The following is a 26,798-nucleotide window of genomic DNA, read 5'->3' on the forward strand; positions in this document are numbered from 1 at the left end:
TTAAGCCCTGAAGCATGAGGTTTAATAGCCCTGCCAGAATTTTCTTCTATTGGCATTATCAGCCCTGTTTTACAGATGGGGAAACTGAGGCACAGAGAGGGGACCTGACTGGCCCAAGGTTATCCAGCATCAAAGCTGGCAACAGAGTTCCAATCTAGTGCTCTAACCACTAGGTATCGCTGCCTATCGGGACCATGCCGCCCTTCCCATTTTGGCACTGGTACAGTACAGGTTGAGAACCACCAGCGTAGAGAAATCTTTTTCAATTTAGTAACAAAGTCACAAGCAAAAGAAGGGAAAGGAAAATGTCAAATGTGTTTATTTTATATAAAAAAAAAATTTGTACAGTTTTAGTTCCTATATTTATGAAAAAAACCCCAAAGTTCCTAACATGGCCATAATGCTTAGATTCACTGCAAACTGTAAAAACAAACTTTTTATATATTAAAAAACAATTTTACATTTTACAATTTTCTACATGCATGCACAAGGTATCAGCTCTGTAAAAAACAAAACAAAACAAAAAACCCAAAGAACCTTTTCCCCCCTAAACTCAGAGTGGAAAAACAAACCCCCTAAAACCTCTACATTTACAATCTCACTCCACTGAAGAGTCTGTATTTTTTTTTCTTTTTGGAACTAAAAAAAACAAAACAAACCTATCCCTGTAAATGTGCACATGGAAACATGACAAGATGATCACAGCGACAGTGACTGATCCATAAAACAGTGTCGGCGAAAGATCCCCCTGGAGGATCAGAAAAAGACACACACAGATGGACAGATTAACAGATCATTTGGAGGAGAAGAAATGGTGACGGTAAGGTAATCGCCCTGATGGTGGAAGGCAGCAGTAATGGAAGCAGATGTTTGCATGAAGCATCTTCAATGATCCAGATGTTTTAGCTGGATCCTCTTGTCCTTGGAATATTGAAGCTTAGGGTTTACAGCTAAGGGCTTTGTTTTCTAGGGGAAGGTGGAGGATGTTAAGGGGTCTGAGAGATTGGAGTGATGGGCTGGGATTCTTGGTGGTCCTGTGCTTTATCTCGTCGCTGACACCTGCTATGCATTGGTGTAAAGCTAGGTGCAGAGCAATGAGGAATCAGGCCCCAGATTCTGATCGTGGTTAAACAAGTGTAAATCCAGAGTCACTTCACTGACCTCTGTGCTGTGACACTGATATCTGGAATCTGGTTTCTGATCTCAGTGAAACTGGTGTCAATGCAGAATCTCTCCAGTGACTCCTCATGGGACTCCACATGAGTGTTACTGGGATTGGAATCTGGCCCGAAGGAAATGAAGTCAAGAGGACATGAGGCAAGACACTAACAGAGCCAGATAAAGGGAGGCAGATCTCATGGTGGGGGATGATCCAGCCGGGAGGGATGGGGAAGCCGGCAGCTTGGTGTGGTGATGGGAAGGCCAAGGTACAGAGATCCAAAGCAGGGTGGAACGGAGATTGAAACAAAGGGTTAAAAGCCCTGGAAGACTAAAGACAGTCAGACTGGTCTCAGCTGCACTTGTGCAAATCCAGAGTGACTCCACTGATGTCGCTCCAGATTTACACCAGTGTAACCAAGATCAAAATCGGACCCGTGTGGTAAGCAAAGAGGATGCTTTGGGAATAGGGAAGAAAGAGAGGGGATGAAATTCCCCCGCTGTGGAGAAGGGCTTGCACAGAGCAATTGCACCAGCGATGTCCCACCAACGTTGTTTTAAAGGGTTTAGTGGTGCACGGACCTCAGCATAGGGTGAACTTCAACCGCATGGTGAATCTGATGCTAATTAAGTCAAAGAACAGTGAGAGCATAGGAGAAAGAAGAGAGCAGAGTATCTTTGTACAGAGCTGGAGACTCAGATCCACAGCTGGGGTCAACCTACCCCCAAGCCAAATTTTGACCCCCAAAAGGGCCATGAAATCCACTAGGGACTTTGCTATTGATCTTATATGGAAGGCGCCCAGACACTATGGTGATGGGTGGCAAAACAACATCCTATGACTGATAGGTGGACTGATGGACAGATGTTACGGCAACTGGCACCAGCTGGGGGGCTAGCCTGGAGGAGTTGAGCTCAGAAAGGCAGTTGACATCCCAGGGCTGTTAGAGAGGTAGGGAGTTACCACGATTGTAAACCTCTGAGCAACAGCATGGAAGAGGGGGAACCTCTACTTTTAAAAATAAAAGGAAAAACATTAACCACAGATCTGACTTCAAGAGAAAAAGTGTCAATTTCCCCTCACACCCCCACAAGTCACAGTCCTTTAATAAGAAAAAAAAAATCACAGTGACGAAATCTGGCGAGCCCTACAACCCCCCCCAACCCCGACAGCGACCCAACATTTCTGAGTACCCTCACAGCGCCCCGGTGTTCTCACACCGAACACACACAACCAGCCTTTTGCAAACGACAGCGGCACAGACGGTAGAAAGGACCCAGTATAAAACCCGTGAGGTATTTGTAACCAAAAAGACTTCGTGTCGGTTTGACTTAAAAAACAAACAACGAAAACCCGCCAAGCGAGGGGCCCATCGTAAAGTTGCCACTTGCAGTTGGGGACGGCAGGCGGCGGGTCTGGCCCAGGCCTCTCCCCAGCACTGAAGTTGGCATAGGCAGAATTCATACAGGCCCTGGGAAAGACAGACAGACAGTTCTAGTCTCCACTGCGTGGGGACTTCTAGACAAACGGACCGGCTGCGTGGGGGACTCGGTACAAAGGGGGAGGCCGGGGCACGGTAACGAATTGCAGGTTTCTGATTCCAGGCTCCAGAGGACACGGGAGGGAAGAAGGAATGAATCTTTGGGGCCTTGGGAGAGACACTCCCGCTGGACTTGATCCTCCGCAGCCTTGCACCCTGCCTTGCTCGGATCCTGACACTTGTGCATGTGAGCAGGCCCCTCGTGCCCACTTCTCCGTCACCCTGTGTCTGGTGCATTCCGGGCCTGCTCCTGCTCCACTGAAGTCACTGGGAGCGTTGCCGTGAACGCCGACAGGCACAGGGTCAGCCCCTCGCTGCACCAGTGCGACGCGGGTGTGAACGCACGACCATTCTGGTTTGCACTCACTTTGCACTAGCAACCCGCGTTCATGACCACACCAGGCGCCACAGAGGAGCAGGCCAAATGGGACAAAGCTCAGCGTGTGTGTAGGAGCCGGCAGGGTCTGGGCCCTGGTCACTGAGGCATGTGCAAAGTCGGGTGCAAGATGCCAGCGGATCAGAACGGCTGCATCTCACATGCTCGCTTTGGGCTGGAGTAAAGGGGCAGGAAGGTCAGGAACTGGGCCCCTGGAGAGTCCCGCAGGAGCCGGATCGGGCCCTTGATGCACACCCAGCAATGCTGCTCCACAAACAAAATTAAAGGGGGAGACCAGGACAAAGTTTGCCAGGAGGAAGCAAAAATTATTTTTAAGTCAAGTGACTTGGCTTTCGCCCTGTTCCATGGACAAGAGCCCTGTTCGTGCAGGGGGCCAGCTGGCGTGTTGAAACTAATTCAATCTACAGAGGATGAGTAAGAGAAATGGACCTGGAGGCCTTTGTCTCTAGATCCGACCAGCTCCGTTTGTAACCAAGCCAAGAGCTGGATTTCATTAGATGTGGCCAGCCCCGGGAACCAGCTGCAATCTCTGCATTTTTGTTCCCTTCTCGCACCAGCCCTGGAGACAAAAGAACCCGATTCTCCAGCGCCCTGGGTCACCGGTACAAAGGGAGGGCAAAAGACTGCCAGATCCAGAGGGGGAGTCTTTTACACCGGGCTGTGCACTGGTGCGAGGGACCGTGCGAGGCTCGGGGCACTGAGAACCAAGGCCAGAGATGCTGTCGTCAGGCTCTGCGGACGGTGCAGGAGGAAGAACAGAACCCAGCTCGGTCCGACGCTCGCCACTGCAGGGTTCATGGGAGCAATTACTTGTTTGCATCTGTAAAGCCGGCAGCTACGGGAGCACAGCTGGAGGGGCTGTTTTCGCACCAAAGGTGCGTGTGATGATGATAGGCCCTGAACCAGCAAGGCCGTTAAAGCACCCGCCTGACTTCCAGCACAAGAACAGTTCCATTTACATCAGCAGGCCAGAATCTCAGCGGGTGTAAATCAGCAGAGCTCCATTACAGTTAATGGCCCTATGCTAGGTTACACCTGGTGTGGGGTCAGGGGAAGGATGGGCTAGTGGTTTGGCCACTAGGCCTGCGAGATCTGGGTTTGAGCCCCTTCTCCGCCACAGATTCCTTGGGCAAGTCACTGAGCTGCAGAACGGGGACAACAGCCCTGCCCGGCCGCACGGGGTGTGTGAGCCCCCCAAATGCCGTGGTGAGGGGACCATGTAAGTACCTTAGGGAGGTGAAGTTCGGCATGTACCTTGCTGAGTCATGACCTTTAACAAAAGCAAGAGCCACAGTTGCTTTACTTGCCTGAGGCTGGGGATGATTCCTAGGGCATGGGAGAGATCTGGTGCGGTTTTTCCTATAAATCTCAACTGCTAAACCAAAGCTCAGCCTCCAGACAGAGAAAAGCCTGAGGCCTCGGCACAAGGAGGATGAGTCATTCTGCTCAACTCCTGCAATTCAGCACATTCACCAACCTTATCATGGAGGGGAGCCTGATTCTCCTGGACACAAAGGCCCCTTTATGCCACTCCAGCAGTGTAATCCTACTTGGCATCCACTTTAAGGCCCCCTTACACTGCCGGAGTGGGGTAAGGATGCCCGTGATGTAAAGGAGGAATTGGACCCAGTTAGTCAAGGAAGTGAAACTGGGCCGGATTGAGTTGCTATTTACAAAACACACAGGATTCCATTACAAAGCACAGAGATCAGCACACACGGAAAAAAATCGCTATTTAAAAAAAACCTTTTTAAAACTAGTCTTCTCGTTGTTGTTAAAAAATGGATCTGGCAAACCCCAGAGAAGAGCCAAAGAGGAGGTTCCTATACCAGAGTCGGCATCGTTGGTTCGTCTTTTCCTGCCTGCAGGTGGAGCAGGGAGGTTTCAATAGCAGCCACGATACTGGAGGGACGTTTGCAAATGCTCCAAAACCCTCGCGGGTGGGGATTTAAAAACACACTCCAAACATCCGGGGAAGTTGTAAAAAAGGCCAGAATCGGGATAGTAATAAAAAAAAAAAGAAACTGAGACGGTTCCTCGGACCCAGCCGCATTTGGAGATGCTGGTGAAGGAGGGAACAGAAGTAGCCCTTGAGTTTTGGCACCAAATGAGGGATCTTCTTCCTGCTAAAACGCCGGCCTTCGCGCAACGCGCCTTCCGACCTCCTGGGAGATTGCTACAAGAATCTGGGTTTTGGAGACAGCAGAGACAGGAAGGGGAAAGGGCTCTGCCCCTGACCCCCAAATGGGGGCCAGCAGAGATGGAGGAGGGCAGAGAGAGGAGACGGCGCTCTAGGGCATGCACGCTGGCTCTGGGAGGTTCCTACAGGGCTCTCCCTGCATGGTGGTCTCTCTAAGCTCCGGTGGTCAAAAAAGGGAGAGGTCTGGATGCAGCTTGCTCCTCCTCAGGCATGAGCCCATAACCTAACCCGCCCCCTTTGCAGTTCACACCGAGGTCTCTGACTGCAGCCTCATGACAAACTTATGTGACTTGGGGTCCACAAACTCCTCGGAGAGCTTGAAGAAGGGGATCTTCTTCGTGCTCACCACCAGGCTGAAGTCTTGGCGCTTGAGGACGAAGACCACCCCGTCCTTCAGGCCGTTGGTCACCGGCTCCTCGCTGACCAGCGTCCACTGCTTGGCCAGCCAGCGGTCCTTGTGGTACTGGATGGTGGGCCCAGCGCTCAGGTACCTCTCGAGGAAGGCCTGGGGGACAGGAGAAGAGACAGGAGGGGCGTTCTCAATGGATAGTGATCTTTGGTGAGGCACCACTGGCTACCTGGTGGGTCAGGCCGGAAGGAGGCCTTGCAACGTCGCCATGGAAACCCACCAGCTCCAGAACAACATCTGCTTGTCCGGCCTTTATCATAACGGCAGAGGGGCCGGGGCCAGAACCTGAGCTGGTGTCCATCAGCGGAACTCCATGGAACAGGGCCCAAGGGACTCTCACGGTCCCTGACCACATGGTTGGCACCAGGCCTCGACCTCCAACTCTGTCCTCCAGCTGTATATCCAGGTAGGGCCCTTCCAACCGCATTCTCCAGCTCTCCTGCCTCTGCTATCCCAAGGTGCACTGCACCATGCAGAAAAGCACCCACGGGTCTCTCTGCCCCCAGGGGCCAGAGGCTGAGGTAGTATGGGATAGCTGGCTAGATCTTCCCAGCATGCATTGGTACAAACCCGGTAAGGAGGGACCGGCCTACATGGCCGATGCACGGCTATGCTGGGGAACTGCGCGGTTGTGTTGAACCGCAATACGGCCTGGGGACTTCATATGGCGTCTCTCAGTGCTCAAGACGCTGGAGCGACAGGCTCTGAAATACAGCCCTACGGTGTAGACGGGACCAGGGTGTTTGGCTGCTGTACTTCTCACCCGAAGCTCAGTTGGACCCTCAACCCCAGAGCCAGCCAAGATGGGGAGGAGGAGAAAAGGGGCGCTGGGCAACGGCTCAGCATCCATGTTTAACATGGATTCTGGTTTCATGGTCTGACCATGAACGTGCAGAAGTAATTCTCACTGGAGAAAAGTCTCCGGGGGCGGATTGCAGGTCTAGGGAGCAGCAGCAGTGAGTTCGGGCTGGCCCACGGGAACTAGGGCTTCCCCCATCAACCCCCGAGCTCCCCAGCCTACCCCTTCCCCCTCCCGCCCCACCCGCCTGCCTACCTTGGGAGTCATGTCGTGGGTGATGCAGAACTCCAGGTGCTGCAGGATGCTTTCCATGGTGTGGTACGGCTGCTGCTTGGTGGTGCGCAGGTACTTCTGCATGGCCCGGGCCATGGAGGCGAAGATGGCCTGGGCAGCTTCCCGCGGGTCCATGATCTCCCGCGGGTTCTTCTGGTCCTCCTCCTGCAGCCGCTTGATGTGGGTGAAGGCTTCCTCCACAGCCACCACCAGCCTGGTGGGAGGAAGGCAGCGGTGGTGACCCAGCTGGCTCCGCCTGGAACCCCTGCAGAGCTTCCGGAGCCTGCCCCAAGCTGCCCCAACCCGTCCTGCACCTCAGAGAGCGGCGACCTTGCTTACAGACCCAAAGTCCTGGGTTCAATCCCCAGTCACGACCCAACCTGTGAGGACTCTCGGGGGATTTGACCTGCTGTGGGCCAAAGAAGCTTAGGGGGAGCTTCCCCGGCCAGACGGGATGTGCAGCCCATGCTATGCGGTCGGTCTCTCTGTCTCCCAAGCCGAGAGCTGCATTGCCGGAGGAACCGCAGGGTTTGTCTGGGTCCAGCAGCGTCAGGACAGAAGCCCCTTTACACCCAGCCCTGCCTCCTCTCCACCACTAGGGGGCACTGCACCCCTGTCGGCTCCCATACCTGGCGCGGCGCTTCCGCACCCTGCGTTCGTGCTCGGCCTCCTCGTAGTAGTACTCGTTGTGGCTGTTGTCACGTCTCCGGGCGGCCGCGGCGATAACGGCCCGGGACTGGCCCGTCGAGTTGTTCGTCGTGTTTTCTGGAAGGGGAAGGAGTGGGGGGTTAGACACAGGGGGAGAAGTCACAGGAGCAGGCAGCTGGCGCCTCTGCAGCTGGCACTAGCCACTAACGCAGGCAGGGGAGAGGGCATGTCATGCAGCATCACGCTGAGATTTCTAGAGCCGTTGGCAAGCAGCACCTGCTCACGCCCATCACCCGGGCTGTCTCCGAAAGCCGGGAGCGCCCCAACTTAATAGCACCCCGGCAACTTGTGTTCAGCCCCTCCTGGCTTGCATCTGTGCGACGAGCTCACCAGGCACAGTGAGCCACTGTGGACTCACACTGCGGCCGGAGGAAGGGAAGACACCCGCTGGGTTTTAAGTCTCTGCAGCTTTGTTTGTCAACGCTGCAGCCTGGCCTGGCACCAGAACACTGGATCCAACCCCCTGTTCAGATCTAGATCTGAATGGCCTGGCAGGCGGGGGAGACACGTACCCATTGCCCAGGTTTCTAGGTGGACCTACCTTCAAACACATCAAATATTAACAGGCTACCGAAAATCCCACCCTCAGGCCTCCTGCACCAAAGCCTTGTCTACAGTCAGAAAACCGTACCCGTTTAATGACACAGCTCTAGTTAATCGCGTGTGAACCCCCTATTGTAGATGCACTTAAACCGGTTCAGGTAATCTCGGTAAGTTACCAATAACCTCTTCTACCAGAGGGGGGTATAAAACCTCTGCGTTGACGTGAATAAATACATTCAAATCCGAAGCCATTCCCAGCAAGACAGAGACTAATCCCGCGCTCAGGCAGAGGAGAAAGGAGGGGAGGAAAGCTGGTAATAAAAGGGAGCTTTATCAAACAAAATCCGCTCCTGCTAACCAGAGCCGAGGCTGGGAGCAAGGGGAGAAATAACCCGGTTGATTTCGCTCCTCCTTATAACATCACTAACATCAACGGGGCTCCGGGGCCGGACAGAGAGTGCGGGGAAACCGAGTAAGTAGAGACAGCGATGAGGGTGGACGGGAGAGAGACCCAAGCTCACCCTCGCCGAGCGAGTACACCTTGAACCCGGACATTTTCTTGGACAGGACGGATTTTGGCAGGTTGAGGAGGGCGGGGTTGTAGACGGGGAAATCGTGGTAATAATTCTCCAGGATCCACACTGCCACGCGCTGGATACTGCGGGGAGAGACACAGCCAAGGCACGGGGAGGGACACAAAAGTACAGGTTAGACTCGCGCTGCCGGGGAGGGGAGGGGACGCACGTACACAGTAGGAGGAGAACAAAAGGGAGACTGATGTGCTGGATCTGTGAGCCGCAGGCAGAGAGCACGGCATCGCCACGCCATTGGGATGGAGCTCTCTGTCCAGTGGCAGCAGCAAATCCCAGCCACGACAGTACAGACTGACCGATGGCCGGCCTCTGTACGGCGACTGCAACTAGGCCTCAACTTTGATTGTTTTAATCGTTTCAAGGGATAATATCCAAGGCTGGTTTTAAGCATCTGTAAAGATTTTTACTGAGTTCTATTTTCACAATCGCGGGAAGCAGTGGGGGTGGACAGGTCAGAAAATAATTATTTAATGGCAGACACTGGATGTTCAAAAAGTCAAAGCTTTGTAATCGTTAAACACAAGCTGTCGACATCACATGTCAAAAGAGACAAAGTAAATCTCCTTAAATCCAACTTTACTAAGTTCTCAAGCAGCGTTTTTCTCATTTTCCCTGGCTGTCAATTTCTGTGATCCCAGAAGAAGTGTTTTCAGGTGTGCTTGCACGTGGACAGTGAAATTGATGCTTACTGGAATTTACTGATAAAAATCTAACCCTATCAAGCCTCCCTACAAGCCACGGGCCGGGGATTCGGCGCAGGCCCCAGAAAGGTGCCTGCAGCTGGAGCTAAAGGAGACATGGCACGGATGCGACTGTTACCGTAGAGACAAGGTAGGTGAGTAATCTCTTTATTGGACCAAATTCCACTGTTGCCGCAGGTGCAGATCCATGCAGCAGGGGACAGTAGCTCATGAATGTTCATGGGCGCACACACGCGCTTCCCCCAAGCAGGTGTGGATACAAAATGCATGCACAGGCCTACAAACACACACACACTGCCGTCACCCCCCTCCCCGAGATTGCAGCAGGCAGCAGTGTGCACAAACACACACACAGGTCTAGTTCCCTCTAGCACAGAGCAACATTTTACTTACACACACACACACACACACACACACACACACACCCCTTCCCCCCCAAGCATGGGGCAGTCACACACACACCACCCAGCAGCGGTGGTGGGACACACAAACACATTCACACACACACTCCCCTTCCCCCCCAGCAGGGGGCAGTTTCTCTCTCTCACACACACACACACACACACACTCTCTCTCTCACTCCCCTTCTCCCCCAGCAGGGGGCAGTCTCTCTCTCTCTCTCTCTCTCTCTCTCTGTCTCTCTCTCACACACACACACACACACACACACAAGGGGGCAGTCACACACACACACACACACACACTCCCCTTCTCCCCCAGCAGGGGGCAGTCTCTCTCTCTCACTCCCCCCCCCACACGCACGAGGGGGCAGAAACACACACACACACTCCCCTTCTCCCCCAAGAGGGGGCAGTCACACACACGCTCCCCCAGCACAGGCAGCGCCGCCCTCCCGCGCCGCCCCGCCCCTCACCTGAGGTGGCCCACGTTGTAGAAGCGGCTGGCCCCGTCGGTGGAGCGCACCACCTTGAGCGTGAACTGGGGCTGGAGCTGGCGCAGCTCCAGCAGCACCACGGCCAGGTAGTGGACGAAGAGCAGCGCGTCCACCAGGGAGACGGCGTACTGCACCACGCCCTGGTAGTTGCGGTCGCGCGAGTCCAGGATGCGCACGCCGTAGAAGAGCCAGTAGGAGACGACGAGGAGGAAGACGAGCACCATGAGCAGGGCCCGGAAGACGAAGACGCGGGGGAAGAAGGCCTTGGGGCGGCGGAAGAAGAGGGCCCAGCTGCCCAGCAGGAGGATGAGGAGTTTGAAGGCCACGGAGATGAAGAGCCCCTCGCAGGGCGTGCCGCAGGGCTCCAGCTCCTCCCGCCACAGCAGCTGGGGCAGCAGCAGGAAGGCCAGCGGGGTGAGGAAGGAGAGCAGCGCCAGGGCCCCGCCCAGCGAGACGCCCACGTGGCGGGAGCAGTCCAGGCGGGCGCTGTCCTCCATGTCCTTGGTGATGCGCGTGAGGTCATCGTGCGAGATGCTGTGCTCAGAGGTGCCCGTCACCACCGTGGTGGTCTCGCCCCAGTTGTCGTCCTAGAGGGGCGGGGAGGAAAGGGTTACGCACGGAGGCTGGCCTGTGGGAACAGACTCCGCCAGCCCCCCCTGCCCAGGATCAGACTCTCCCCCCAGCCCCCGCACCGTGGGATCAGAACTACCCCCAGCCCCACAGGATTAGACCATCCAAGCCCCACAGTATCAGATCCCCATGGCCTCCCAGCCATGCCAGATCAAAAGAACTAAGAATCAGTCCAGTTCCTTGGTTTCCAGCCACAGATCTCAAAGCCCTTTGTGAAGGAGGGCAAGATCATTGTTCCCATTTTACAGAGGGGCACACTGAGGCACGGCCTTGCCCCAGGTCACACAGCCAGGCCTAGAACCCAGGCATCCTGTTTCCCTGTGCCGTTCCCAGTCCAGGGGACATGCTGCCTTCCCCCGCAAGTGACGCCCGACTGGCAGATAAACTCTGAAATGGGAACGTCAAAAGGTTTCCACACAAATCCCCTTTGTAACAAGGGGAAAAGCAACTACATCCATGTGCCAATCCGACACTCACCCCTTCTCTGCTATGCGAGGCCACAGTGCCCCTTTAAGCACAAGAGGAGAGGGCCTGGAATCCAGCACCCACACCCTGCCCTCTGAGCCTGATGGGTTAAATTTTCAAGTCCCATCTCAAAATGCCCTCACGGACAACCAATGAAATCACATCCCCCCACCGCCATAAGCTCCTGACACCCACAGCACCTCCTCCTCCCTGGGCTGGTACCGCGGGCAAGGTTCACTGGCCACCTTTGCTGGCTCAGTACGTTTATTTTGGGTGCAGGTGCCTGGTAGTACAATGGGCACACCCTTGCTTGGAGACCTGAGATTCACCACAAGCCCTTGAAAGGGGACTTGAAACCCAGCCTTCCTCCTCGGGGTGCGGAGATATTTGCTCATTAATTACCAGCCTGAGCAAAGTCCCTACGCCTTTGGACGTTACTCTGCAGCAGATGGAGCGTGGGCCAAATCCAGACTGGGAGACGCTTTTGAACGGACCCCAATAGCTTTATATTTACGTCTTATTATCATGAGTGTTATTGTTTATTATTATTTTCTCTGGAGTCTGGACCTTGACCAAAGAAAGGGCCTGCCCCTGCTTTAGAGTGATGGCCAAACGCCTGGCAGGCAACAGCGTCGGCTTCCCTGACTTGTGTCTGGTTCCCCATGGTAAAACCAGGCCTCCGTCAGCTGAGCTGAGCTGGCTGTTCCCGAGCCGGCACCCCTTGCCGGACGCTGGGCGTGGAGGGAAGCTGTAGGGTGTTAGCCAACGCAAATTCCTCCCTGAACCCCGTGATGATGTCTCCATAGAGCAACTGCTCCCCTGGGATGCTTCCTGAGATGGGAGAGGGGATCCAGAGCGCGCCGGCAGGCTGCCGAGAGCAGAAGCCCACTGATGTCCCTACTACGCACGCACAAGGTTACATACGGGGACCTTGAAAGCGGTTCAACCCTCAGAGGGCGGCTGCAGTTACACCGGGGCAGCGCAGGCCTGCAATGCTTGGCCTTGTCCATTATCGTTCGGTGGTTTCTTAGGTCTCTTACGTAGTGGCTAGGAGTGTCAATCACGTACCGGGGGGGCGCTGTGTGGACACAGGAGAAAGAGACGGGCCGTGTCCCAAAGGCCTTACACTAGCAGCGTGTAGCAGGGTCACCATTTACTGGGCACCCCGTCATGGGCAGGGGCACCCCGGCCCTATTGGCACCCCCTTGTGGGCCCCTTAAGAACTGCACATGGGGTTTTACGTGGCTAACACCTCCCCTAAGGGCAAGCCACCCTATTACAGCGCGCTTGGCCAGGACAGGAATCCCACTCCACAATACCAGCAAAGCGCTCCGAGTGCGAACACAGCTTCTACCAGAAACGCTGCACTGGTGCTGGAATAGCTTATCACCCCCTCAACCCACGAGCATAATGAGCTATGCCAGGAACAAATGTGCCAGCAGAACTCTGCGTTCACTAGGGGCTTCTGCCAGCCTGGCTCGGCGGGTCAGGGATCGCCGACGGAGCTGTGCTGGCAGGTGTCTGTAGTTCAGACACACCCTTAGAGAAAGGTTTACGAGCTATCCTGAGATAGTTCTGTCAGTGTCACCCCCTCCTGGGGACACAGTAAGGCCTCGTCTACCCTTAAAACTAGGCTCAGACAGGTAAACGGCAATTACACCGGACACCCAAACCGAGGAAAAATATTTCCATCGAGAATCGTCGAAATTGACAGAGGGACAGAGTAAAAAAATGCGGCTTGTGAACACAGTGGAGTTTGATTGACGGATATTTCCTGTTTGTATTTTAACAGGTGATGTTGACAATGTGTGTTTTAATGGCGATAAAGCTTTAACATTTGGAATCTCAGCGTCTACAGTCACCCAATCCTCCTTAAAGCACATACCAGCACAGCAATGTCGCTTCACTGTGATTTTTTTTTAACTATCAAAACTAAGGCAGAATAAGCACGACTGGACATGCAGTTATATGAGCATAAAAGGCCTTATCCTGGTCTGGCTTATTTCCTTTGGGTATAAGCTATACTGCCAAACCCTTTCTAGTGCACACGAGCCCGGAGTCTGGTATGAGGGTAGCTCTTTCCATTGCAGCTCAGACCCCGGCCCAAACAACACAACATACCCGAAAACCCCACCCCCTGCTCTGAGGAGTAAGGAGAGTCCCCCCAGGGAACACTGAGTTCTGGGCTCAGCTCCGCCGCACAAGCGTTGACCAATTTGGAAACAGGCAAAAGCGCAACGACAAACAAAGGGGGTGTGCGGGACGGACTTTCTAACAAGGACAGATTAAAAGAGCTCAGTCTGTCTAGCTTGGCAGAGGGAGGATTAAAGCAGGGGACAAATCTACAGCAATCGCGGGACTTCCTCTCCTGAGCTGCTGCATAGCACAGCTGGAGAATTGCATCCCGGGGTTGGTCAGGGCGGTAACTTCCAACGCTGCTTTCCCACCCCCGTGCCCTGCCACTTCCTACGTCAGCTGCCACAGGCACTGCCGAGAGCCCCCAACCTGCAGAGGGGAGGGGACCAAGGCCAACGCTCCAGAAACTGGGGGTGTCTCACCTAACCCCTAATTCAGAGTCTCTGGGTAAAGAGCCTGGTTCTCAGGCACACTCAGGCCCCTCCAACTGGCTGAAGGGGTCCTAAAGTGCGTGAAAACAGCTTCCCAAGATCCTCCCTCCCCATGTGCAAGGGGGCTCCCTGGGTGGTGTGGAGCTGGGATAAGGGCCCTGGCTCCCAGCCCCTTGCACAGAGAGTGGTTCGGGAATGTGGCTGGAGCATGCTGCACTCCGGGTATTCTCTGCTGCCCCAGGGCCCGAAGTGTGAATCCAGAGCAGCCTTGAGGCTGCTCTAACTCATCCCAGGGGCCCTGAGTGCAGCCCCACAATATGGGGAGCGTAAAGGTGGGGGCTGGGAGGGGAGGGTTTGAAGCCATCCTGCTTCCATTCACCACCGCCCTGCGTCTGGAGGAACTGAGACGAGGGAGGAGCAAAACACAGACCCCGCCTCCCTCCCTTGATGCCCAATACATCCCCTTTCCCACCCGCCGAGAGCAACCTGCTGGCCCCACCCCTCAGCCTGGCGCCCCCCACTCACCCTCTCATCTCCTCTGGTCGACTCGTTATCCAGCAGGGGCTCCCCAGGGGCCTGGATGGTCACCGACTTGTCTCCCCGGCTCCCGTCCCGGCTTTTGGAGCGGTGCCGGTCCCGCCGGTCTCTGGAAGGGAGGGAGAGACGCCGGGGGTCGGAGGGGGAAGCGCAGGGGCTGATGGGCGCACGTGGCTGGGAGTGGGCCGAGAGCGGGAACGGGTACGTCCCTCCCAAGGATGCACGCTGGGTAGGGGGGGATCCTCCCAGACCCCACACACGGGAGTCTCCCTTTCCTCCATGCACCACCCTGAAGATAGACGGGGGGTGGGGGTAGAGGGGGGTTCCCCACTAGGACAGACGTAGGGGGAGCCGGGTCCTGGATCTTTCAAGGCCACAAGGCCTTCCTGATACCCCGACCTCCCCAAGGGCAGATACAGTCACCCCTCTCCCATAGAGTCGGAGGGGGGCGGGGGGGCTGTTTCCTCCTCCCCAAGGGCAGATGTGTGGCATGGGGAGGTTGCTCACAGGGAGCAGGGCATTCTCCCCTGCCCCCCACCCCCAGGACGGATGCAGGGTCGGGGGAGCCCCCACCATGGGTTCTCCTGAAGTTGCACATGGGGTGAGGCACCTCCCCCGCCCCATCCAGGTTCGTTCCAGCCGCCCCCTCCCCAATCCTGAGGACAGATCTCGGTTCGCCCCCCTGAACCAGCTTAGCTCCTCTCCCCCCAAGCCAGGTCAGCCCCTCATCCCTCCCCCCACTGCACAGGGCCCCCCCGGCCCTCTCACCTGTGCTTGCGGGAGCTGCGCGAGTGCCCCGACTTGTACGAGTACCCCGAGTACTGCGACTCGTTGTCCATGTTGTCGGAGCGCCGGGCCTTGTAGCGCTCCACGTTGATGGACTTGGGTCTCCCGACGGGGACAGCAGCCAAGGCGGCCGCTGCCTCCTTCAGCGCGGGCTTCTTCAGGCCAAGGGGCACCTTCAGGAAGTCGACTGTCACCTTGAGGGACTCTATTTTGATCAGCTGGCTGGGCTCGTCTCAGAAGAAAATGACGCCCTGCTGGGGAAGGACGGGAGAGAATTAGACTCCTGGAGGGGATCCCCACTCGGTGTCAGACTGACTCCACCCTCCCTAAAAACACAGAGCGCCGAGCCACAGGGAGCCCCAAGGTCTGTCCGAGTCCAGCAGCCTCGACAGAGAATCCCCTGAGCCATCCGTGACCAGCGAGAGAGACCAGCAAGGTGGAGACGGCCACTACAAACAGTAGGAGCTGCTCTTGCACCGGCTGGGAGATTGCAGGGAGAGGCAGGAAATACCGCTTGCCGACAAGGTCTTCCAGCACAGCTTCCAAATTCCCCGAGCTGCGCCATCAGCGGCTTGCCAGAAGCCGATTTCTACGTGTAATTCTGACATCTCGACATTTTTAAGCTTTTTTTTTTTTTCTTATTTTCATCCGTTTCAATGTTCGTGTCAAAAGATACGAAGTTAAGCAGCCTTCACTCATGCTCTCATGAGTTCTCAAACAGCAGGGGTCTAACTTTGCCGCTCCGTGAAAGCGAAATGGACGTTTCCCGATAAAAACCGAAGCCTTCCAAGTCGACATGTAACGTTTCCAGCAACAAAGAGAGCGACTCCCGGCTGTTTGTTTTCCTCCGACCCCTTTTCTTAGTTAGGAGAAAGCAGCTTTTGTTTATAGATGAGCCATTTTGTTTCCCAATCCCACCAATCCTTCACCCAGCCCCGGGGAACAAAGCGAAAGGCCCTTGTTAAAAACCTTTCTGCCGCGCCACACCGCATCCACCTCTGTCCATCCTCCCCCAGACATTAGCCTCAGTAGAAAAGCGTTCCCTTGTCAAGAGGCATTTTTACGTCACTGGGTTGGGACCTAGGAGAGTTGGGTTCTACCCCCAGGTCTCTCACTGGGTCCCAGAGGGACCCTGATCAAATCACTGGGTCTCTCTGTGTCCATCTGTCTTCCCCATTTCAACTAAGCCCTTTGGGGGCAGGGTCCAGCCCTCACTATGTGTCAGTGCAGCGCCTGGCGCAGTGTGGGCTCTGGGTGCTCCGCAGTACATGTACTCACTGACAGCGCATTCTGAGCAGCTAAAATAACCTGAAATGGTAAAGAAAAATACGGCAGGGTCTGATTCTCCCTTCCACTAAGGCCCCTTGACACTATTTTGGCAGGGCAAAGCGGCCTCGAAGGGAGGGAAAACGAGAATCGGGCTCTGAGAATACTAACTCCTAGCAATAACTGGCATTAACATGTTACACTTGTTTGGGCGATTTCTCTCGGGGCATTTTCTCTTTTAGCATCAGCTTTCAGAACTCTGAGCTCTCCGCCCCTTTTTTAAACAACACCGAAAGAGGAGCTTTTTCGTGCACTGGTCTCGTGTAATTTATGTTTTAATTAATACCCTGATTGGTATTTTAATTGCCAGGAGAGCACCCAGGGTGGGGACCAACTTACAAATAACGTACTCAGCAAGGGCAGTGCTTCAGACCCATCTCAAAGCGGCAAGACGCCGTTAGAACAAGTTTCCTGGCACAGACACGGAACCTCAGATCCAGAAACTCAATGCTGGAGTTTCGGCTTCTGCAAAGAACCGTGGGGAAATCTCCTGGGCCCGATCCCGCAAAAGGTCCAGAGTGTGAAATTCACATTTAAGTCACTGGGACGGCACAGGAGAAATGCAGTTTGGGCCCTTATGTGTAGGCTGTTCAACCCTAGTACCCTTATTCTTCATGTTGTGGTAGTGCTTAGTAGCCGCAGCCACGGACCAGAAACACGACTCCGTCCCTGAAAGCTCACGGCCGTGGAACTGCAGCACAGAAAAGTGAAGTGACTGTCTCAAAGCTCCACAGGGCGTCTGTGACAGGGCAGGGAACTACATGCAGGTCTCCCAAGTCGCAGAGGAGAACCCTAACCCCTGGCCCACCCTTGCAGTGGGAAGAAGCCTTAAAAGAGGTAGAAATTAGTTAGATTCACTTGCAAGTCCTTTTGAGAACCACCCTCTGAGAATTAGGACTCGTAGGTTCTGTTCCTGCCTTGGGGAGGGGAGTGTGGTCTAGTGGTCAAAGCACAGAGGCATGGGAATCAGAAGACCTGGGCTCTGCCACTGACTGTGTGAGAGAAGCTGGACAGGCCACGTCACCACCGTGGCCTCAGTTTCCTCATGTGTAAAATGGGAGGAGATGGGGGAGAAATAACACAGATCAGCTTCACGGGGCTGAGTCCATTATCAGAGTTTGCAAAATGCCGTGAGTTTCAACTAGCCCAGGCTGGAGAAAACGGGGATGGAATGGGTTAGCCATCAAATTCAGATTTCTTTTATTTTAAAGTGTGGGGGAGAGGGGAGGGGTGTAACAAAACCATATTCATATACAATAAACTCTAATAAAGGCTCTCTGTGCTGTTGGCCTGGTAACAGTGATAGGCTACTCATCTCTAAGGGGAAAGTCTGGAGTTCAAATCTGGTGGTGCACGTTAAAATGTCTGAAAAGCCCATCCAGGAATTAACGCAGCAGAATGGCTGTTAACGAATGAAAGTGACCAAACTAGCGTGCCGCCCTTCCAAGCTGAGTGCAGCGTCAGGAGTGTAGAGAATAACAATTCAAGGCCAGAATCTGAGATCAATGGATTTCACTGGAGTGAGATCAGTCAATGAGCTAGCTGCAAGATCATTCACTGGTCTCACTCCAGTGAAAGCCATTCACAGCAGCTGGGAATCTGGCCCTAGATTTAAAAAGAAAAATCCTTTCTGAACGAAGAATCTGAGGATTTAACGGGAACTACACAAAGGAATTTAAGCACCATTTTTAGATGCAGGATGGCCCATTCAGTGGATAATACAAGGAACAGGTCATAATAAGTGGTATCAGGGCAGACTGGAACCAGTTGTAGGTTGCCAGCCAAACTCAAGCAAGGCTCAGCCCCTCTGAAAAATCACACCCAGGCTGCTTCAGAAACAAACGCCCCCAAATCAGCCGCCGCTTTTGAAAACGTTGCCCACAGTCAACACGAGGGGTTAGGGCGGGAGAAGCCACCAGGACGAACCAGTGACTGGCAAGAAATCAAACCCTCGTTTGATAGCACGCATCCTGCTGCTCCTGTACCGACTGCTGCCAGACCATCGAAAACATTAGCAACCCAATGATTCCAATTAAAGTTATTTATAGCCACACGTGCCAATGTAATTATTATTATTATACACACAGACACACACGTACTAGATTAGATTGGGGAGCTGTAAATTGCTTTTGGGGGAAAAAGTTATATAGCTCTAAATTGTGCTCGGCCCTGAGAACACAGACAGAGACAGGCTTCTCTCTTCTCCAGAGAGGCTACAATCTGCAGAGAGAACACACAGAGCCAAAAGAGAATGCAATACATTTTGTCTCCTCTTTCAATATTTCCTCCCCGCAAGTTCCTAGCCCATTTACGGAGCCTCTCGGGCGTTTGATTCCTGCCCACTTGCTTTCGGATGGTGTCTGTAGCCCTTCAGAGGAAGGGTGGGTCAATCATTAGGGGTGCTGGGAGCCCTCTCATCACCAGCCACTCCAGCACACGGGTATATTCCACGTGGGGGTTTGCAAAGCACTCTGCAAGCTTTGTCTGGAAGGTGCTAGAGCAGGACAAGGATGCTGGGAGGGTGTAAAAAGAATGAGTTGTGTTACAGAAGCACCTAGAGGCGCCAGCTGCGATTGAGGCCAATAACTGGGCGGCTGGCCCATAAAATGAACCTGGGCTGCGCGTTCCCATCCAGGTGCTCCTCGTCAGGCCAATTAAGAGGGCGGGGTCCTGCCCCTGTCTCTTTCCAAGTTACAAACAGCTCGGGGACCTGCTTGTGGTAAGCCCCACACGTGGTTTGTTTCACAGCATTCTCCCGGTCACCTTTACAGCCTCGTGCAGCCCGTAGCTACGGTGACGTACACCCCTCAGCTCCCGTGGCCAGAGGGAAGGTATCTTCCCTTTGCACTTCCTTCCTGGGTCTTCTCTACCCTCTGCCTCGGGGGCTAATTAGTCTCTTTGCTCTCCCCTGATCACCCCAATCCATCAAGTAGGCACAGCTCTGCTTAATGAGGTCCACTCTAGAGCAACTCACTGGAGTTGCCGTGACCGTGGGGCTGAATTCCAGCTCTGTCACGAGGCCCCACCGAGCCAGGCACTGCGCAGAGACATAGCGCGATACGATCCTTGCCCTGAAGATCTCATCCTCAAACAGCCAAGACAAAGGGCGCGCGCGAGGGAAACCGAGCTAGCCATCTCTCCAGAGCCGGGACCAGAACGCCAGCTCTCCTGGTGCACTAGCCAATCGGTTACGTTGCCTCCAAACCTACTAGAAAAGAAAAACGGCCTTTGATTTGCTAATTGAGCTTATCAGGCCTGGAGCCCTTCCCGAACAGAGCCACCAAACCCCACCGCGTCCATTTCACGTCCCTTCTCCCACTACTACAACTGCACTGGGGAGAAAAGGGTCTTGCGACGTGCCCCGGATAACACTAGCCCAGTGGGAACTGCGTGTGCATCTAGGAGCCCCCTCCCAGGAATAACGGTGAACGCTGCAAAAGAGAATGGACCCCCACAAGGGTGGGAAATTGGTTGGGACTTGTAGCCACTATCTCTCTGCCTAGGGAATAGGCCAAAGCTGTACTTTTGCAGAGAGGCTTCCGGGTCCTTTAAGTGGCAGATTGGCCTAGTGGATAGAGCACTGGACTGGGACTCAGGAGATCTCGTTTCTATTCCCAGCTCTGCCTCTGGCTTGCTGGGTGACCTTGGACATGGCCCGTCCTTGCCCTGTGCCTCAGTTTCCCCAGCTGTAAAAACAGAGCTAATGACACCTCCTTTGTTAGAGCACATCGAGAGCTACTGATGAAAAGGGATTATCATGAAAGGAACCGTCTCCATCCTCTATTGCTGGGACTAGGACCTGACACCAGGGGGGGCTAGTCACACCCTTCCATCCACAGTGGGTGCCATGTTAGTCTGCTAAAAGGGTGGGAGCACAGGCAGAGCCAGCGTGAGGGAGTCACGCAGCCCTGGTGAAGGGGTTGACGAAATCCTGGCCAGGATTCATAGGCCATGGGGGAAGGGGAAGTGCTGGGACCCCACCCCAAGCTGCATGTGCAGTGAATGTGCTCGCCTGACTCTCGGCTGCTTTTTAATTACACAGCAGCATCAGTTACTATGCCAGGCCTCCAGGTATGGATCACATGATCCAGCCAGCTGCTTGCACCAAACACCCGCACGCACGCCCCTCGTTCTTCAGCAGGAGTGGGGGGCGCAGACCACGCTCCCTCTGCGGCTAGGAAGGGAGGGCAAATCAGCACTCTGACTCCAACCACATGCTGCAGAGACCTCCCCCACCCACCCCGGCAGGTAATCTGACCTTGCACCGACGGACGGTTCCATGAGCACTGAGAGGGGTGTGAAAAAAGTTACCATGGCGTCATCAGAGCACCAGGCTGCAGAGGCAAAGACCCTTCGCACTTACAGCTCCTGCTGCCTGAGGATCTCAAAGCTCTTCCCAAGTTAGTTAGAAGGGTGGCTTGACATGCCATAAGCAAGATCCACCCCACCCCACCTGCGGTACCTGTCAGAGGCAGGGAAGACCCTGCCCCCACACCAGAAGGATGCATGAGAGCTTGCAGTTTGACCCAAATTATTAAAAAGTAAATAACATCTGGTGTAGAGGGGTGGTTCTCCCTGGCACAGCGGGGTTACTTACTCCTCTGGGGGTGCAATTTCCCCCTTGAGTTTCAGTCCCTGAGGTCTCCTCCAAAACTCAAATCTAGACTCTGCGTGTAGATCAGTTCCCAGCTACTCCAGCTGAGCTGCTCTGATTTAACGTGTGTGCAAGGGAAAGCCACACTGGTCTCAGCTAAGGAGTGACTCCAAACTGATCTAGGTAAACCAGTGCATCCTCCCTGGAGGAGGGTGGTTCCCCATGTCCCAGGCTAACTCCCTGTGGGACTATGGGCAAGATGTTTAGGGCCAGAGTTTTAAAGGTATTTAGGTGCCTAAAGATGCAGATAGGAATTTCCAAAAGCAAAATCAACAGGAGTGAGGTGCCTAGGCCAGAGCCAGGACCCCAGGAGCCCGGACTCCGGGGTTCCATTCCTGGCTGTCGGAGAGCAGTGTTATCTACCACTTACCCTGTTCTGAACTCTAGAGCAGTGGCTCTCAACCTTTCCAGCCGACTATCCCCCTTTCAGGAGTCTGATTTGTCTTGCATACCCCCAGGTTTCACCTCACTTAAAAACAACTTGCTTACAAAATCAGCCATAAAAATACAGAAGTGTCCCAGCTCACTGTTACTGAACAATTGCTGACTTTCTCCTTTCTACCATATAATTATCACGTAAATCAACTGGGATATAAATCTTGTACTTACATTTCAATGCATAGCACACAGAGCAGTCTAAACAAGTCATTGTATAAAATTTTAGTTTGCACTGATGTTTCCAGTGCTTTTTAATGTCGCTTGTTTTAAAACTCAGCAAGTATCCAGATAAGCTGATGCACGCTCTGGAAGACTCGGTGTACCACTGCTCCAGACCTAACTCTGCTCTCGGAGCAGGAATGCAACCCACGAGTCCTGAGGTCCTGTTTCCCCTGCTTACACCCTTTCTGTCTCTCTCTCTCCTCCCCACAAGCTGAGCCCCGCACCCAGGAGTCCTGGCTCATGCTGATTTGGAGCCGCATGCAAAGGCAGGACAGAACGCTATCAGCCTGCAGAAGGAACAAGACCAGGTGTTAAGTAGAAGTTCTCTGCTATCCCTGGATTTCCAGTTTATGTAAGATCCCGGCCCGGGCCTGAGTTTAAGGCCAAGGGGGTGGCGATGGTGGGGAAATTAACCAGCCAAGCAGCCTCAATGTACACGGGAGCAGGAGGGGTGGAAACGTGGGGTGGGGGACACACAGCTTGGCTTGTCCGTGTTCGTATCCTTCAGGTTTAATGGGGCATAGAGGGTGGTTTTGGGGAGGGAAGGCAGACACAGCGAGGGGATCGCCACCCTGGAAGATTGGGGGGGGGGCACGGATGGGAGAGGACATCCCCACTGCAAGAGGGTGTTTGAGTTAGGACCTGGAGCCATTCAAGGTGATGAAGAACTGCCCGGCCCGAAGTTGTTGCAAAATCCAGTCAAATCATTCCTCACAAATCCTCCCCAGAGATGAGCTCTCGGGCCCCCAGAGAGCCCCCCGGCGGCCGACAGGCTTGCTTGCCCCACGTGAGTGAGCATCGCTGGACTGAAACCCCACACGCCAAGGGCACTTGCTTGATCCAAGCAGGGAGAGGGTGTCATGGTAGATTTCAGACCCTAAATCCAACCCCAGACCTCTCCCCCATTCAGGGCAAGCAGTAATCAGACCCTCCAGCCCTGCCGCCCACTATTCAGACCCCAACTTCATCCCCTGCAAAAATCCTTCCTAAATCCTGGGGTAGGCAATACCCTACCATGGCTTCCCCCACCCCCACGAATCCAGTTTTCCTGCGGCGGGTAAGAGAGAAACCAGGCTCAGGGCTGGGGGCAGCAGGCCCAGAGAGACGAGTTACCAAGGAAATGCCATTTCAGCCAAATAAAACCCAAAATGTCTTTTGGCCTCTCCCAAGGCCCCTCTGCTTTGGGGAGGGGAGATGGGCTGGGGGGCAGGGGGAGTCTTTTGTCCCAGATGCTGGATTCTCTCACATTTATCACTATGGAAACAAAAGCCCCCCCACCCCGGTTGTCTAGGAGATGGCATGGAGGCCGGGGAGCTTGCATCCCGGTGTCCCAAGCGGTGGGGGAAGCGGGGGAGGAAACACAAGCAGAAAGAGGGAGGGCCTGACCCCCTCCCCCCCATCCCCCGTTTGGGGCTTTGTCTGAAAGGAGGAATCGGATTTCTGCAGGGAACAATAGGGGTGCAGGGCCGAGGCCGGGGGAGAAGCAGCCCTCCCCACGCAGGGGACGCCTGCGTCACCGGCCTATTGACTAGCGCCAGTAGATTTACGCTGGGGCCGCGTTCCCTGCTGTCTGTTCCCAACGCCAGCGGGGCCTGCAGTGAGACAGCCCCCCGCACCCCCTGCCAACAGCACCAGGCCTGCGCATGCCCCCTTGCACGCAGCCCCCCCGAGTCACACGCATGTGCAACTGAACCCGTGAGTGCATCCTCTCACAAGTGCACCTCCCACTCACACAGGCATGCAAACCCCCACACATCCTGCGGGCATCCCCCCATGCCCCGGGACCCACACTCGCACGTCCACCCCTTTGCACTAACCTTGTCATAGCTCCACCTGCACGCCCCGCCCTTAGTGCGCACCTGCACACGGATTCACACGCATGCACACGGATTCACACACATGCACACGCCCTCCCATTCACACACCCACTCTCATCCTGCCACCACCTCCACACCCTGCCTTTGCACACCTCCCCAGGCACGTCTGCACATGGACATACCCTGTGACATGCATGCACCCCAGGCCCCCTAGATTTTCACCTCCACACGCCAGTGCAAACTGAGCTGCCTCCCCCTCCCCATGACTCCCAGCTGAGATGTCACCACGGACATCAGTGACACTCACCCAGCTGGGAGTTAAAGACAAATCCTAGGTAGCAACCAAGGATTGCAGCTCCCTTTAAAGAAGGAGCCTGGGGAGATGTGCCAGAGCCGAGGAAGGGGAAGCCCACCCACCTTCTGAACCTAGGAGTCCTGCCCCTGCCCGCGTGGAGGGAACTCACCGACTCAGTGGCGCAGCGGGAGCAGGGTGGGCACCGCGACAGAGAAGGGTCCTCTCCCCCTCGTCTGATCAGTCGCCGAAACGCCGGTGCATCCCGATCCCGCGAAAGAAACCGGTGGGCAGATCCCGATCCCGCTTGGTCCAGCCAGCTGCGGGACTCCACATCTGGAGCAGCTCAGGCACTGGGCTTCTGCTCCGGGGTCCCACTGGGAAGCTGCAGGAAACCCAGAGAGAAAGGAAATCAGCAGACGACGGCCCTGCTGCGGCCAGTAAGACACCGGGGTACCCCGGCCCGGCCCAGGAACCCTGGAGACCGAGCATGGATCCACAGAACGTCCCCTGTCACACAAACTCTGCTTTAGCTCTGCCCAGCTCCAACGTCCACCAGGGGTTGGGCCGAGACCCAGCAAACTCGTTGTATGGAAGCCACCAAACAACCAGCTGATGATGGGAAGATATTCAGGGAACAGGCAGTCAGGCATAGCGGCAAAAGGCTCCACCGACACCCCGATACCCATGCCCTGAGCCCCCACTAGCTCCCTCTGTCCTAATGAGCCTGCCAGACTCGTTAAGCCAAGCGCCTGCAAACTGTCCCAAGCTGTTTAAGAAACACCAGCTGCCTTCCAGGGGCGAAGCCAAGGTTTTGCAGAACCAACCGCTAATTCTGGACGTCCAACCCCACACCTGGGCAACGGACTCCTGCGGGATAGGAGCAGGTGCCATAAAAGTAAATAAAAGGGGCACTAGGTGGCAGGTTAGGTGCCCGAAATGACGGGCCACTTCCTCGGCTCCTGCCAGCTCCATCAGCAGCCCCTGAGCCGGCCCGCAGGAGAGCAGGTCAAAACGTGTCTTCCAAGGGAAACCCGCTTTTCCCACCAACCCGAACCTGTTTGCGGATGCCAAAACGTAGCCTCAAAATGAAACCCGTTGGCTAGATCGGACACTAAACAGAAAGGTTTCATTTCTCCTCTTTTAGGGGGAGAGCTTCCGAGGGGGGCGGGGGGGGGGGGAATAAAGACAAGGGATGAAAAACAAAACCAAGGACATCTTTCTCTTTCCGTATTTATTTGGCAGAAACATGCACCGTTTTCCAACCAGCCCTAACCATCATCAAAGGCCCTTCCTACCCACAGAGGTTGCACCGAACTCCGCCGGTACCTTTAGAGCCGTACAAGCCCTTTACAACGATACGGGTGCCAACCTGGCGTACGGGAGCAATTCATCGAGTGTATCCAAAAGCCAAAATATGGCCGATAAGGTCCAACCCGGGGCGGTAACAGCCAGGGAACCCCTGCAAGATTCAACCTGGGGACAGTTGGAACAAAACGCGCTCTCAGCCTTGCTTGCGGCTGCTTCTGTCATTTCACACTGACTCAGCAGACAGTCGAGCCATCCGAGTGACAAGCCTGGAATCCGATTATATAAAGATGCTTATCCTGGTGTAGCTATTCCCACACAGCAAGGAGAACCAGGCCTCACGGGCATAGTTATACCGGTAGCCAATGCCAGTAATTGCTCCTCTTGCGGACAATGCTTTCGCCAGTGGAGTTATTCCAGTTCCCCCAACCCACATACTTCCCTTGGAAACTTGTTCCAGAGTTTAGCTACCCTGGGAGTTTGAAAGTTTTTCCTAATATCCAACCTACACCTCCCTTGCTGCGGATTAAGCCCATTGCTTCCTGTCCTACCTCCAGGGGCCATGGAGATCCATTGATCCCTGTTCCCCGTATAACAGCCCTTCACACATTTGAAGGCTTAGCAGGTCCCTGCTCAGTTTTCTTTTCTCAAGACTAAACCTGCCCAGATTTTTTTAACGTTTCCTCCTAGGTCCGGTTTTCTAAACCTCTGGCCATTTTTGTTGCTCTCCTCTGGACTCTCTCCAGTCTGTCCCCATCTTTCCTGAAGTCTGGTACCCGGAACTGGAGTGAGCTTGTTAGTTCTCAAGATAGTTCTCCCAAACTTCCTCAGCCACAAGCGTTTCAATCCAGACCCTGCAGTTGCACAACCCCAACCCCTGATCCAGTTTAAATACTTGAAATGCAGCCCATGTTTGCCAGAGCTGGGCCCATACCTAGTCTTGGGGAGACAGTGATGCCTAATAATAGTGCATGGAGGACTCTGGGGTTCCATTCCTGGCTCTGCCACTGGCCTCTTTGGTGACCGTGGGCAAGTCACTTCACCTCCCCGTGCCTCAGTTTCCCCACCTGTAAAATGAGGATAATGATAGCAACATGTAACATGCCTGGAGCTCTATGGATGAAAAGCATGAGAGAAGAGCTAGGGATGGGCCAAAGTTTTGCTTTGAATTTCAGGTTCATTCAAACTGAGAAATACAAAGGGCAAGGACCCGGCCAAAGCAAACCCACTAACTTCCACATCACGCTGCTAAGGTTCAAAATAACACCTGGAAAGAGGGACTTGGACGACGCCAGGTTCAAAGAAGTTATTTCTGTTCTGCTGGTGCCCAGATGCCCTCACTGAGATGAGACCCCTGGGTGCTCCACGTACATAGGCTGAGACAGCGCCTGCCCCAAAGAGCTGTAAGTGGGCAAGGCAGGATCATTATCCCACGTGTACTGATGAGGAAATGAAGCACAGAGGTGTTGCAGAGAAGCAGCAGCCCAGCTGGGAACTGAATGCAGATCTTCCCCATCCCCGGCCGGCCAGCGTCTTAAC

The 26,798-nt window shown here is 54.6% G+C and overlaps 1 protein-coding gene across 2 annotated transcripts in view; it reads right to left on the bottom strand.

The window, feature by feature from the left end:
- Window positions 1-350: 350 nt before the first annotated feature.
- Window positions 351-26,798, bottom strand: part of VANGL2 (VANGL planar cell polarity protein 2) — a 42,921-nt gene continuing 16,473 nt past the window's right edge. The window contains exons 2-9 of one of the 2 annotated variants that reach the window (XM_044991727.1): window positions 24,124-24,336; window positions 15,185-15,453; window positions 14,405-14,525; window positions 10,197-10,804; window positions 8,550-8,686; window positions 7,407-7,542; window positions 6,760-6,991; window positions 351-5,801 (exon numbers count right to left, since the gene is read on the bottom strand). In XM_044991727.1, the coding sequence (XP_044847662.1) occupies window positions 5,541-5,801; window positions 6,760-6,991; window positions 7,407-7,542; window positions 8,550-8,686; window positions 10,197-10,804; window positions 14,405-14,525; window positions 15,185-15,255 (1,566 nt within the window). In that variant the 5' untranslated portion in view covers window positions 15,256-15,453; window positions 24,124-24,336 and the 3' untranslated portion in view covers window positions 351-5,540. Of the gene's footprint in view, window positions 5,802-6,759; window positions 6,992-7,406; window positions 7,543-8,549; window positions 8,687-10,196; window positions 10,805-14,404; window positions 14,526-15,184; window positions 15,457-24,123; window positions 24,337-26,798 lie in introns of both variants that reach the window. The other variant, XM_044991726.1, reaches the window with a different exon arrangement.

This window comes from Mauremys mutica, chromosome 17, assembly GCF_020497125.1.
Source record: "Mauremys mutica isolate MM-2020 ecotype Southern chromosome 17, ASM2049712v1, whole genome shotgun sequence".
In the NCBI taxonomy this organism is placed as follows: domain Eukaryota; kingdom Metazoa; phylum Chordata; order Testudines; family Geoemydidae; genus Mauremys; species Mauremys mutica.